The sequence below is a fragment of the Helicoverpa armigera genome, chromosome 27, assembly GCF_030705265.1.
Source record: "Helicoverpa armigera isolate CAAS_96S chromosome 27, ASM3070526v1, whole genome shotgun sequence".
Lineage (NCBI taxonomy): Eukaryota > Metazoa > Arthropoda > Insecta > Lepidoptera > Noctuidae > Helicoverpa > Helicoverpa armigera.
This window is the reverse complement of record NC_087146.1, coordinates 925266-938614: the sequence shown is the minus strand read 5'-3', so window position 1 is coordinate 938614 and position 13349 is coordinate 925266. Positions and strand designations below refer to the sequence as shown.

The following is a 13349-nucleotide window of genomic DNA, read 5'->3' as shown; positions in this document are numbered from 1 at the left end:
TAAGTATAAATATTAAATAGCCCATTCAAAGAGTTAAAAACTGACTTTCTTATGCATGTAATAATGTGAAATAAATGTTTTTGTATATAGCAAAAAAACTAAAGTCATATTCCGGAAAAGTATGAAATGTCTTCACCTTTTTTTTAAAAAAAAAAAATGACTGCTAACTGTAATAGCAAAAATCTTTCATCACAATTTTAATCTAGCTTTAATTATTTTCATAAGTATAATGTGTAAAATGACTCAAATCTTGTATTGTAAACGATATACATACCAACTATTACTATGACTTTGAGTTGCACTATTTAACTATAACGATAACCTTACCATTTGCCAGCAATCTAACCAAGGGGTATTGGGTTGCCCGGGTAACTGGGTTGAGGAGGTCAGATAGGCAGTCGCTTCTTGTAAAGCACTGGTACTCAGCTGCATCCGGTTAGACTGGAAGCCGACCCCGACATAGTTGGGAAAAGGCTCGGGAGATGGTGATAACTGAATAATTTTCAGTTTTCAAATAGCTGATTTGATCAATGGGCAGCAAGTATACGGCTGGTTATGGTTTGGTTATCGTTATAGTCAAATGGTGAAACTCACCCGGTAACTAATTATGAATTAAAAAAAAAAAACATCAAATTAAGCAAAAATAATTTGATGTGAAAAAAAAAATTAAATTGTAAAATGATCTGTAAATAAGATATGTAACAATAATGTGATGAAATGAGCTCAAAAAAACATTTTTTTTATACAAAAGTTAATGTTCTTTATATTTTTTGTCAAACTTTTTATCTATATTTTTTTTTATAAATATGTATAAAACAAAGTGTAAATAATAATATTTTAAGAGACTTAATAATTGTATTTTTTAAAGAATCTCTGTACCTATACATTCCAAAATGAGCTTTATTTTTGTAAAAAATTGAAAATATTTTGTAAATTTTAAGAAAAAAGAAATGAAAGTCCGTCCTTTTTTTGATATTATATTTTTATTGAAATAAATCAAGTTACCTTATAATTAATAAATGCAGTTTTACTTAATATTTAAATCCTTGTCCCTATATGAATACAAATACATATTTACTCTATCTATAAGAATGATGTTCAATCTAAAGCAAATTTTTAAATATATTTTTTTTTAGATTGCTTAGGATTCAGTATCATTCTGAATTATCTAGTTACTTGTACACTTATACAGCCAGTTTCTTCATCAAAAGTAAAAGCCAAAGTAATTATGTCATACAGTAAAAGTTACGGTCGAATTTTCAAGGCTAAATTAACAGCAGAACTAATAGATAAAATCGTGAAAAAACGAATTTGACCGTTACTGTTACTTTATGACATTACTTTGGCTTTTATTTTTGATGAAGAAACTAGCTGTCAGTAATAAATAAAGCAGTAAAGTCAAAGTTAAAAAAATAACATTTCAGTTTGGGATCAGATGATCTCCTAAAATCATTAAAATTTCTTTTTTTTTTCTCGATATAAATAATAATTTAATTATTCTAAAATATAATAATTATAACTACCTGTATAAATGTTAACTGTGGGATTTAGATTCCTCGTTAATATCTTCGTGTTCTATAGCGTCGTTACTCTTGTACATAGGTATAGTTTTGTATGGCGATGCGTGGCTAAATTCAGGCGAGTATGAACTCCAATCCACGGCGTGATACACTGGAATGAGAAAAAGGTATAGTTATCGGCATGAATCTTGAGCTCTGACCTTCACCTGCGCAGAAGTAATTTATTGGGTCCCTTTTGTGGTATGAAGTGAGGCGCGGGAGCGGGCTAAAGCGGTGATGGTCCCGCAGCGCATCGCGTCATAGCCGTCACTCGGGATTGGTTCTTTGCTAATAAATCACTTCTGCGCAGATGTAGGTCAGAGCTCAAGATTCGTGCCGATAGCTATATAAGTTATTAGAGATTTCTTTAAGTAGGTAGGTTTATGAAATCAATAAAAATCATCCCCGAGAAAGCTGGGGTGGTATTACACTACTCAATTATCTTGGTTACCACCCGAAAAGCTTCAAGGTTCAGGAAAGCGCCAAAAGCAGCTTTATTTTTCATGACGGCTTCATTTTTGGGCTTTGTTTATCATGGAATTGACAAAATCTTATTTACAACAACCTTTTTTAGTTTAGTTAACTATAATTAATTAAAAAAAAACTTACCGGTATCCGGTAAACTTCTTTCATACCCTGCAATGAGAAATTATAAATAAGATTTTGTTCAATTTCATAAAATGATGTGCGGTGCGATACAAAGGTGAGCTTCCACAAAGAAACTGATTAATCATTAATCATCATGTCAGTCTATTAAGTACGTAAGCCTCCCCAAATGAGCACCAACTAACAATTTAATTAGGTTTAATTAATGTTATTAATGCAAACTAGTATGACTTACCATGGTGTTCAGGGGAGTGATCGTGGTGACTATATTTTGACTTCAAACTCGTGAAAAACGACGCCACCTGAAAATACATAGTCAAGCATGAGATGAATAACAAACACAAAGAAAAAGGGTTTGGGAAAAGGGCGTAAAGTCCATAATTTTACCTAACTTTAAGCCTCTTCAAAGGGTTTCCTGACTTTCAGTAGGTATAAAAAAAGAAGACTTTAGTTATAAGTTGACGGTCACCCATCCATGTACCGACCGCGCAAAACCTTAGGTAGGTATGATCGATCGACTCATGCGGCTGGTTTTGTACAAAAATTGACATAATTACAATAGCAACATAATTAAGGTCAGGTTCTAAGTAGATCATAAAATCTAAATAAAGTAAGTAGGTATGTTGATATAAAAAAACTAGCAAAAAATTAACGAATAGAATTTAACTATCGATTTTTGAGGTGTGGTGGCAGTGTTAGCTTATTCTTTAGAGATACTCTTTAACTAACACAAATAACTTTTCTGTTTGCCTTGCCGGCTTTCAAAAACTACTGAACCGAAAAAGTACCTACATAGATAACCCGGAGCCTAAAACAGGACATAGGCTACTTTTTATCCGGGTGCAGTGGTTTGAGCACGCGGATTGAAGCCCGGGGAATAGTAATAATGACAATTGTGCGATCTATGTTATGAAGAAATCTTAGCAGGCGATAAGTACCTATTTATAGTCCGTACCAAAAATAGAAATAGGTTCAAAAAATCGTTGGAAAATATGTAAGTAACCCTATTTTTTAAAATCGAAATTCAGTTTTCACAATAATGTTAGTGTACCTATAGTAATATAGAGAAAGGCTCGCTGTTTCTAGACATCCACCCGCTTATTGTCACGGACGTATAATTAGCTAGACACATCTTTTATAAAAAGACTATTGTAGCAGACTTGCTGATTGAATTCGATTTCACGTATGATGAGAAAAAAATAAAATTATTAGACTCTAGTGTTGGGCATATTCAATCTCGATATACCCGGTCAAAGGCGCAGAGGCAGGCCAAAACTGCGGTGGTTGAGTGTCGTAAAGAAAGATATGATAAGCTGCGAACTCGACGAGGAAGTTGTCCAGGATAGAGCGAAGTGGAAGAAGAAGATACGGAAAGCGGACCCCGTCACAAGACGGGATAAATGCTAAGAAGAAGAAGAAGAAGACTCTAGTGTTGGGCCTTATAGTGAATCTGTGATTTATTTGTATTTTTAGTCTGATTTCTTACTCCGATTTTGTTTTAGTCGGTCGCTCCTTTTAAAACAATGGTAGGTACTCGGCTGCGTTCGGTAAGACTGGAAGCCGACCCCAACATATTTGGAAAAAGGCTCGGAAGATGATGATGTATATTTGTTTCAGTAAGACTCAAAGACGTTAAGATTGATGATGGATAAACAAGACATTAATGCATAAGGTAGCAGCTTAGATCTTAGAAAGTGAGAAACATTTATTACCTACTAGATACTAAAAGTTGAAAAACCTAGTGGATTTTATATCGACAATACCTTGGATAAAACATCACATGCTCACATCACTCTATGTATACTGCATGATGGAAAGTAAGCTGATTAAATATCGATATTAAAATCATCGGATATGCATCACACTAGACAACACTAGATACACGAATCTGATACGAGCAGACAGCCTACTAGGTCAAATTGAATATATTTATAAGTCTATTTTTATTTTCAGTCTGGCAAAACTTAGGCCTAAGTATCCAATAGGGTAGACTGGGTACAGTTGTGCCAATTTTCGTTTGATCACCAATAATTTTGATATTTGACTAATTAGCTCGCAGAAAAGGAACTTGTATCGCAATTTGTACATTTGTGTACGTAAAAACACTCATATATTGTTCCTTAATACAATGTATTACTCATAAGATCAATTTAAAAAAAAATGGGAAAGTGTCACAACCGGCTACATACCAAGGGCGGTTGTGACATGCATAAACATATATCAAAATGGTCTATAATATCTTTTATTGTAGAAATGTTTAACATAATAAGCTTACAAACATAGTTTTAACAATCAACAAAAGAACATTTGCTCTGTTCAAACTTGTAGCTGTAGAAAGGCTTGTAGCTTGAGCTACACGTACGAAATCCCTTGTTTCACTTCTTCATCGGCATCTTTTTATTTTTTGATATCACACTGCGCTCTTTCGGTCTTCCGCAAACGTATCCTGGACATCTAAAAGCAAAAAACAATAATATGAGATTTATTATATGTAAAGATATTCGTCACAACCGTACCCAAAAAAATTGACACAACCGTACCCAACGCATCATTTTGAAAACAAAAAATCGCCATGATCTTGCCAAATACTTTACGTAAAAAGAAATCACTTGTAATTAAATATTAATATTCAACTTTTAAAGAAAAAAATAACAAGATAATCTATCTGTATAAAAATAACAGTAATTAGGAAACGAAATCGAACAAAAATACTTACTTTTGATTGTTGAAAAGCAATGTGGGCTCCTGCTTACGTCAACGTCGCGCGCCGGCTAACGCAATACTGGGGAACGTGTTTAGGCTTGTGAGCCACGTCTTTCTCCCTCACAACCTCCCCCGTTTTACGTATAGTTTCGTTACAACTGCGACTGTCACTACCGTACCCTGGCACAACCGTACCCAGTTTACCCTACCCACGAATAAATTTTAAAAGCTTTTTTGAATGTGTGTATACTTTTTATCTGAATATAAACTTTCGCCTTTCTATTTCCTTCTTATTGTTTAAGTGAAATGATTTTCCTAGCGTTAGTAGATTTGTTCCAAAACGGGACCTTTTTTGGTAGTATCTGGCAAAAACGTAAGCGAAAAGTTTTTTTATTTTATTTAAAGTATATGTACTTACCGTACTTTATAAAGGTACAGTTCATTATTATAAAAAACTAAATAAGTTGATGCATAAAAAAAATTAATGAAAGTGTGTTATAACAAAAAAAAAGATAAGATTTAACATCGTTGCTATGGAAACAGCAAAAACTTATCTACATAGACAAAAAGTTACGTTTCACATCGCCATTTTTTTGTTTCCAACTTTTTTGGACATTTTCAAATCGGTAACGTTAGATTGTTTTATTTCGTCGTTGCTAAGCAACGTGATTTTGGAAATTATCGTAAGTGGAACGGGAAAATTGATCATTTTTCCTTATATTTGTATATAGAAGCGGAAAGTTATTCTGTAAAAACCTCGGGTCTAAGTAACAGTTTGACTGTTCGATCGATCATAAGGTTAAGCAACGCTTCGCGCGGTCGATCCGTGGATGGGTGACAATGTCATGACGAGTTCCTCCGTGTTTCGGAAGGCACGTTAAATTGGTGGGTCCCGGCTGTCATTCGAACATCTTTGGCAGTCGTTACGGGTAGTCAGAAGCAAGTCTTACCATTAGACTATAGATCAAACCATGCAATAATGCTCTAAAAGTGTCATATAATTTATCAGTTGATAATTTACCAGAGTATTCATCAGCTTTCTTTGTAGTTTAAGATATTAGGTAAATGGCACTTGAGTTGTTAAGAAATTATGACCCTTTGGGCATCTTTGAAAATTTTGATTTGTTCAGTTACCTACCTACTTTTGACGCTGACCCTATTTTCTTATACGTCTAGACGCATTAGAAATTCAATATACTTCTTTGTTTAATAAAAAATGCTCTTGTTTTTTACAACTTTTATAAGTAACATAGTAAGTAGGTGCGTGCAGACAATAATTGTTACGGAAATGGCGATTGACGTCAGAACTACTTAGGTGATTGGCGATCTATATTGAATTATAGATGTTTTTTCTCATGAAAACGGATGGGCCTTACTAGTGTGTGTAAATTTACATGCATAGTGTGTTTGTATGACGATCGCTACTGAGCTTATGCATAAAAAGACAATGTCAAAATCGTTTAATCAAACTGGGCTGAAAATCAGCACCAATTGAACTCTAAAAAACCCCAAAAATACTTGCTCTTTATAACATCCTGAGTGTTATTGCTGAAGAATTCGAAAGGCACGATAAACTGGTGGCTCCCGTCTGTCAGTTAACATCCTTGGCAGTCGTTACGGGTAGTCAGAAGCCAGTAAGTCTGACAACCTGCCTTACATAGGGGTAGGTGCTAGTTACTGGGTTGCCCGGGTAACTGGGTTGAGGAGGTCAGATAGGGCAGTCGCTCCTTATAAAGCACTGGTACTCAGCTGCATTCAGTTAGACTGGAAGCCGACCCCAACATAGTTAGGAAAAGGTTCGGAAGATGATGATGAATCAGCTTACCTTAGCAGAACTGACAGCGATCTTAAACACCAGCAGTACCAGGCCGATGATGACAGACTTGACAGCCATGATGCTGGTCAGCAGCATCCAGGTGGAGGTGGCTCCCACGTGGAAGACCAGCGGCATCATCGCCATACCCATCTTCTTCATGCTTTTGCCTTCTGTGAGAGAAGTGGGAGTGAGGAGTTGAAGGAAGATGGAGTTTTCTTTTGAAGTATTATGACTTGATAATAAATTACCTAAAGTTTTGTTTTGTAGTTTAAGAATGAGAAAACATGATGTATCATTTGGTGTTTGTGTTTAATTAAAATAAATAAAATAACGAGAAAATATATTTAAATTCAAAAACAGAAGAAAAGCGAATGCGAAATACCAATAGTAAAAACAAAAGTTATGTCAATGTTAAACATGGCCTTATTTTATTTAAGTAGGAATACCTACAACGTATTGGAAACTAACAAAAGTTTACATACAGGTCCTTAGCAGGTTTCGGACCTACAGAAGACCTCTTTTTAAGAGTAGTCATACTCAAAAACTCAAACTCAAAATAACTACTGTTCTAAAAAAAATTGTTTCTATTCAAATATTTTACGCAAATAATATTCTGATTATAAAAAAAATTCAAACACTAAAAAACAACTGAAATTAATTGATAAATAGAAACTGAGTCATAATGAAAACAAACTTACTTCTACTAACATCCATATTAGTCTTTGGTTTCAATTCTTCATAGTGCACCATTCTGCCCAACTCCGTTGCACCCAAATGTCTATCGTTAAAATTTTCCAAAAAACCAACAATATAATTACTAAATTCACTCAATTTCTCATGAAAACTTTCTTCTAAAATGATTAACAAATTATTTTCTAAACACACATTTGCTTTTATATTCCAAAATAGTATTAAAAATAACATTAATTTTGACAGCGACGCCATTTTAGAATTTTTGAAATAAGAATTGCGCGCTCTCTCGCGATCTTCTAACGACTGTTTTGTGAATAGATTAAAGTCACATTGAAAGGCGAAAAGGTGAAAAAATGGTCGCTTTTAGTTACGTACTATACTGAGCTACTAAGCATTTAGGAAATTGTTCGCCCAGCATCTTGTAGGCAATAAGTACCTATTGTGATTTTCATAGCATTTATATAATTATAAGTTGCATAGATGCAATTTTTCCAAAAAAGATTTTATTTATGTATGGATCTTGTCTATTTATGTCATGACTCATGCACTATCTTCAAAATGGTCTTGCAATAAATAAGCTATATTTCATATCAGGATGTTTTAAGGTACTGAACTAAAGAAAATGCCTTGAAACGAATAAATAATTTAGAAGCCGATGCGATCATTAAAAATATGAGATTCTTACTACCAGCGGTTTTATCCTGGTCCTGTGGAAACTATTACGCGTACCCGGATTAAACAAGTGTGTACTTAACCATCTTATACCTACATTTTTATCCTTTAATGATTCATGGGATTTTTAACATTGATGATTTTTCCAGATCATTCGTTTTTTTAATTAGCGTGTTCAAAACAATCTCTTCAGCTTTATAATATTGGCATAGATTATTTACTTATTTTATTTACCTCGTCCTTAATGTGTCTTTGATAAAGATTTATAATTGAAAAAAGATCTGTGCATTCATAGCCATTGAACAAATAAGGTTAAGTATGTTTGTGTCTTCTTACCTATTGTCCAAAAAAGCCATGTAGTAAAGTTCACAAAATCCTAATCCGTTCTCACGGTGCTTTTAAATGATAGGATTACGTGATGAGGCCGACACGACTGCAATTGTTTAGTACCAGGACTTTTCATCAGCATTTCAGACAGTGTTCTTTCAGCACAGAACAGCAGTCAGAAAGTCGAGGGTTGCCCAAGTAAGTGGGTTAATGAGGTCAGTCGGATGGATGCTCTATGTAAAACACTGGTACTCAGCCACATCCGGTTAGACTGGATGCGGCCCCAACATTGGTAGAAAAAAAAGGCTACGTAGATGATAATGGTTTCAGCCTTACTATAGTATCCATCAAGTAACCATCAAGTACCTATAGGTACTTGAGTAAAGCAATGCCAATATCGTACCGTTCACGTATCGTCAGATATAAAACCTGTACTATACCTATTCAAATACTATCGTTTTAAGCTTTTGTACATCAGTCTATTATTTACTTACCTACAAAATAAGCTTTCTTTTCACCACCATTCAATACGATAATTACTTTTTAATTAGTTATTAATGATGGTTCCAGTTCGATTGACAAAAACGATAAGACAGGTTTAAAACGAAGTAAGTTCAAGTATAATTTTCGCAAAAGATGATGGCGATGGCGGTACGTAACTAATTTTTGAGCATACATATTTATTCTGCATCTGAAAATTTCCTAAAAACCAAATTGCATCTTTAATCTAGGTAGATTTTTGCTAATGGCATTGTAAGCCATTTGAACCGCAGACTGCCAGTCACAGTTAGTTATATTTAACTACCTATATCTAGGTCTCATGTTACATAGTTACTTATTATTTTACTAGCTTCTGCCCGCGACTTCGTACGCGGATCCTGTCCCTTATGCCAGCGACTACGGGGTCAGCAAAATCAAAGATCTTAATCGTCTGATATTGAATTTTAAGAGCCCGTTGACTTGAAAACAACGGGATATGCATTAGAAACGTTCCATATATTTAATTTTTGTACTTCAACGGCAAAAGCACAGCAGACTAAACAAAACGCTGAGAACTGAACGGCAATAGACGCGACCATAGGGATAAATGTAGTGATTCTAATTAGTCCGCATTTAAGTTGTGTGTGGCAAAAATATTACACGTATTACGTAAAAAACATTAAATAGATGACAAAGTCGTGGTGACTTAGTGGAAGTCGTGGTGGTTTAGTGGGTAGAGAACCAATCTCTCAAGTATGAGCGTGCGTCTTTGATTCCAGGTCTGGCAAGTACCTGCCAATGCAACTTTTCTAAGTTCGTATGTAGGTACTTTCTACGTATATTTTGGATACCAATGACCGTTATTTGGAAGGCTTAAACTGTAGGTTCCGGCTGTCATTGAACATTCTTGGCAGTCGTTATGGGTAGTCAGACCAGTAAGTCTGACCAGTTTTACCAAGGGGTGTTGGGTTGAGCGGGTAACCGGGTTGTGGAGGTCAGATAGGTAGTCGCTCCTTGTAAAACACTGGTACTCAGTTGCATCGTGACTGGAAGTCGACTCTAACATAATTGGGACAAAGGCTCTTGAGATAATAACGACAATAATAATGAGATATAAGCACCGCAGGACATCTGAGGCTGATGACGGGGAGTAGCTACCCCGCGGGGCTGTATATACTGAGTTCTCCAGGAAGAGTATACTGCCCCCATCTCCGGCAGGTCAGAGTGAACCATGACGGGGGGTCTCAAGCCTCTGGCTTGGCTTGGCCGTCCAGAGTGGAGTCGCTAGAGCAGGGTTAGTAGCCCTGCTCGGAGGATGCCTCGTGGTAAGTGACCCACAGGGAGCGCGTAATCTGCGTTTAAAATCCGCCGAGGTATTCTCACACTTCAGCCGCTCATGTCCCTGTTGTCCTCTTGTTGCTATTCAGTGACTGATACCCGGGGGCCCAGTAAGTGAGCTGGCGAAGTCTCCACCAGCAATTTTTACATGTATCTAATACATTGTCATCGGCAGGTGCCATAGTTCCCGTAGTTTCCCCATTCCTAGTCCATTAGCATCCCATCACAATAGCCCAAGTAATTTTCATCCACAGTTAGCGGTATGGTATAGGGATTGTCTTTTTTTTAACGACGTCCACCGGGGATTGTCCTTGAGTTCATATTTCTATAGTGTATAAAGGGATAATCGTCGGTTTTGTGTCACCATACCTATTTCATAACATTCGTTTCTATACATTTTAAGTGTAGTATTGCTCTTGAAGTTCCACATCAGGTGTTCCAGATCTTCGATGTATATACGTCAATAAAGAGTGCTTATTAGATTGAACCACTTTTACAAAAACGTCATATCTTTATATGCTATAGTCTAGCTGGGCTCCTGGGGTTCCACATCAGGTGTTTTACATCTTCAATTTTTATAAGTCAACAGAGAGTGCTTATCAGATTGAACAACTTTTGCTAAAACGTCACACCTCTATATGCTATAGTCTAGCTGGGCCCCTGGAGTTCCACATCAGGTGTTTTAGATCTTCAATTTGTATAAGTCAATAGAAAGTGCTTATCAAGTTGAACAACTTTTGCTAAAACGTCATACCTGTATATGGTACAGAGAAGCTGGGCTCTTGGGGTTCCACATCAGGTGTTCCAGATCTTAAAATTTATTATCTCAGCTGAAAATGCTTATCACATGAAACAATTTTTGCTATGCCACCATTTTGGTATCTCTTATAGTTTTGTTGGTCTGTTGGTGTTCTGCACCAGGTCTTCAAGTTTCGAAGATAAATTATAGCCTATATGTTGACCAGGCTTAATACTGATACAACAAAGAAAAAATCATTGAAATCCGTCCAGTAGTTCCGAAGATTAGCGTGTACAAACAAACAGACATACAGACATACAGACATACAGACATGCAGACATACAGACATACAGACAGAATTTTTTTTTTGGATTTGTGCTCCATTACTGTTTCTAAACCCCACCCAATTATTATTTTTTTAATATATTCAATGTACAGACACAGTTTTTTTACAGATTTATTATATGTATAGATTCATCTAGTCTAGACCAAGGTCATCATCCTCCGAGCCTTTTTCCCAACTATGTTGGGGTCGGCTTCATCTTACCGGATGTAGCTGAGTACCAGTGCTTTACAAGGAGCGACTGCCCTATCTGACCTCCTCAACCCAGTTACCCCGCCAACCCAATACCCCTTGGTTAGACTGATGTCAGACTCCTGACTGAGGCTTCTGACTACCCGTAACGACTAGACCTAGGTATGGCTAGGTAATTCAAAATCACTCAGAAAGTGACCTTCGTTCATACACTTTCACTTCTTCAAACAAAATAAATAAGTCTTTGAAAGAGTTCAAAATATTTTGGAGATTGTCTATCGAATCTTTTATTTTCATTTCGACATAATGCGCACTTGAATTAATTTCGTTCCACTTATTTTGGTTTATTTTGGCTGTCATTCAAAATGGAGTAGTTAGGTTTTTAACAAAATTATTAAGGCATCTTCTTAGCTTTTTCCAACGTATGTAATGTAGCTGAGTACCAGTGTGCTACATGGAGCGACTGCCTATGTGACTTCTTCAACAAAGTTACTCGAACAAACTGTAGGTACCTCTTAGTAAGACTGGTTGTCAGACTTTCTGACTACTCGTTACGACTGCCAGGGATGGTCAAATGACAGACCGCAATTTGTCGTGCCTAAAAAATTAATTATTTTTGTTCAAAAGTGAGTTATAAGATTGCTGCTTCCTGGTGTGTTTATGTAAATAGCTAAGTATTATTCAAAAATCTGATTTTAAGAACAAAATAAAGAAAACTTCACATATTGATTTCTGACACTTACGCGAATATTAGAAATTTTAAAATAAAACTACTTTTACGAATTTTATCGCGGTTATATTATTATTATTTGTCATAAATAAGTCTGCCCGTGACCATGGATGCTGCAACGGATCCGAAACGTCAGGATTAAAGAAAACGACACATCCAAAATACAATTGATTTCTTATCAACAGTTACACCACAATACAAAGTACACTAATGATCAGTAGATAGGAGCTAGCACTCCCCCCACCCCCCCTCTCTGGGGAGCGAACAACGCGACGTCGTGGTAGTTAGAACTCCAGCCTATGAGGGGCTCGTTAGACTGCTTGTCATTACTTTCTGACTATTCGTTACGACTGCTAGAGAGGTTCAAATGACAGCTATTCTTTTTACCATGGTTCAAATGACAGCTGTCAATTTATCGTGCCTTTCGAAACACGTCAAAGGACAATGGGCACTTTGTATGAGATTTGGTACCCGCTCCAATAGTAACGTATGATATATCATTAGAAAGGTATTTACGTGAAGAAAAATAAAAACCATGGGGCTTGCTTCAATTAGCTATCCGATCCGAGGAACGATAAAAATTGAATCGACATAGAAACAAGTATGTCATCCATATATGCAAATTCATTAAGAGGCATATGTCGTCAGTGTAATAATTTTAAACTCAGTTAATAGACATCTCACACTGTTTGAGATACACTCTATTATAATCTAAAGGTTGTAATAGTCTATGGAGTCATACTACGGAAACACAATCGTCATCTGATTTGACAAAAGTTCAAAGATTTCTATTCATCTTTTTTTAGGAAGAAATTCATCATTATCTCAGCACCTCTTGAGGAGCAAGATTGAGTCGTAATATGTACTATGTTAACATCGTCTCCTGACTTTTCAACCTTAATTGATTGTAAATACTGAAAGACTTTCATCAAATACATAAGCTAGTTCTGCGTGAACTGCAAAGGTTTGCACAGTCTGTTTTTAAAGCAAGTCGGCAGGCAAACATTTTAAGAAGGCCAAATTCCTGTTTTTATGTTACTTTACCAGTTTTTATTCAATACAGTTGGATTTAAGAACTACATCTACGTTGATGATTTATGAACATTACACATTCTATTAGTCGATGTCATGCGAAATGGACAAGGATTTGG

The 13349-nt window shown here is 35.8% G+C and overlaps 1 protein-coding gene across 1 annotated transcript; it reads right to left on the bottom strand.

Annotated features, from left to right (window-relative positions):
* Positions 1-1509: 1509 nt before the first annotated feature.
* LOC110383166 (uncharacterized) lies at positions 1510-7551 on the bottom strand. Its single transcript, XM_064042177.1, has 5 exons — positions 7383-7551; positions 6694-6854; positions 2401-2467; positions 2169-2195; positions 1510-1671 (listed from the first exon to the last, which is right to left on the bottom strand). Exons 1-5 carry the CDS (start codon positions 7432-7434, stop codon positions 1535-1537), a joined length of 444 nt encoding a protein of 147 aa, XP_063898247.1. The 5' UTR covers positions 7435-7551; the 3' UTR covers positions 1510-1534.
* Between the last annotated feature and the right edge of the window lie 5798 nt (positions 7552-13349).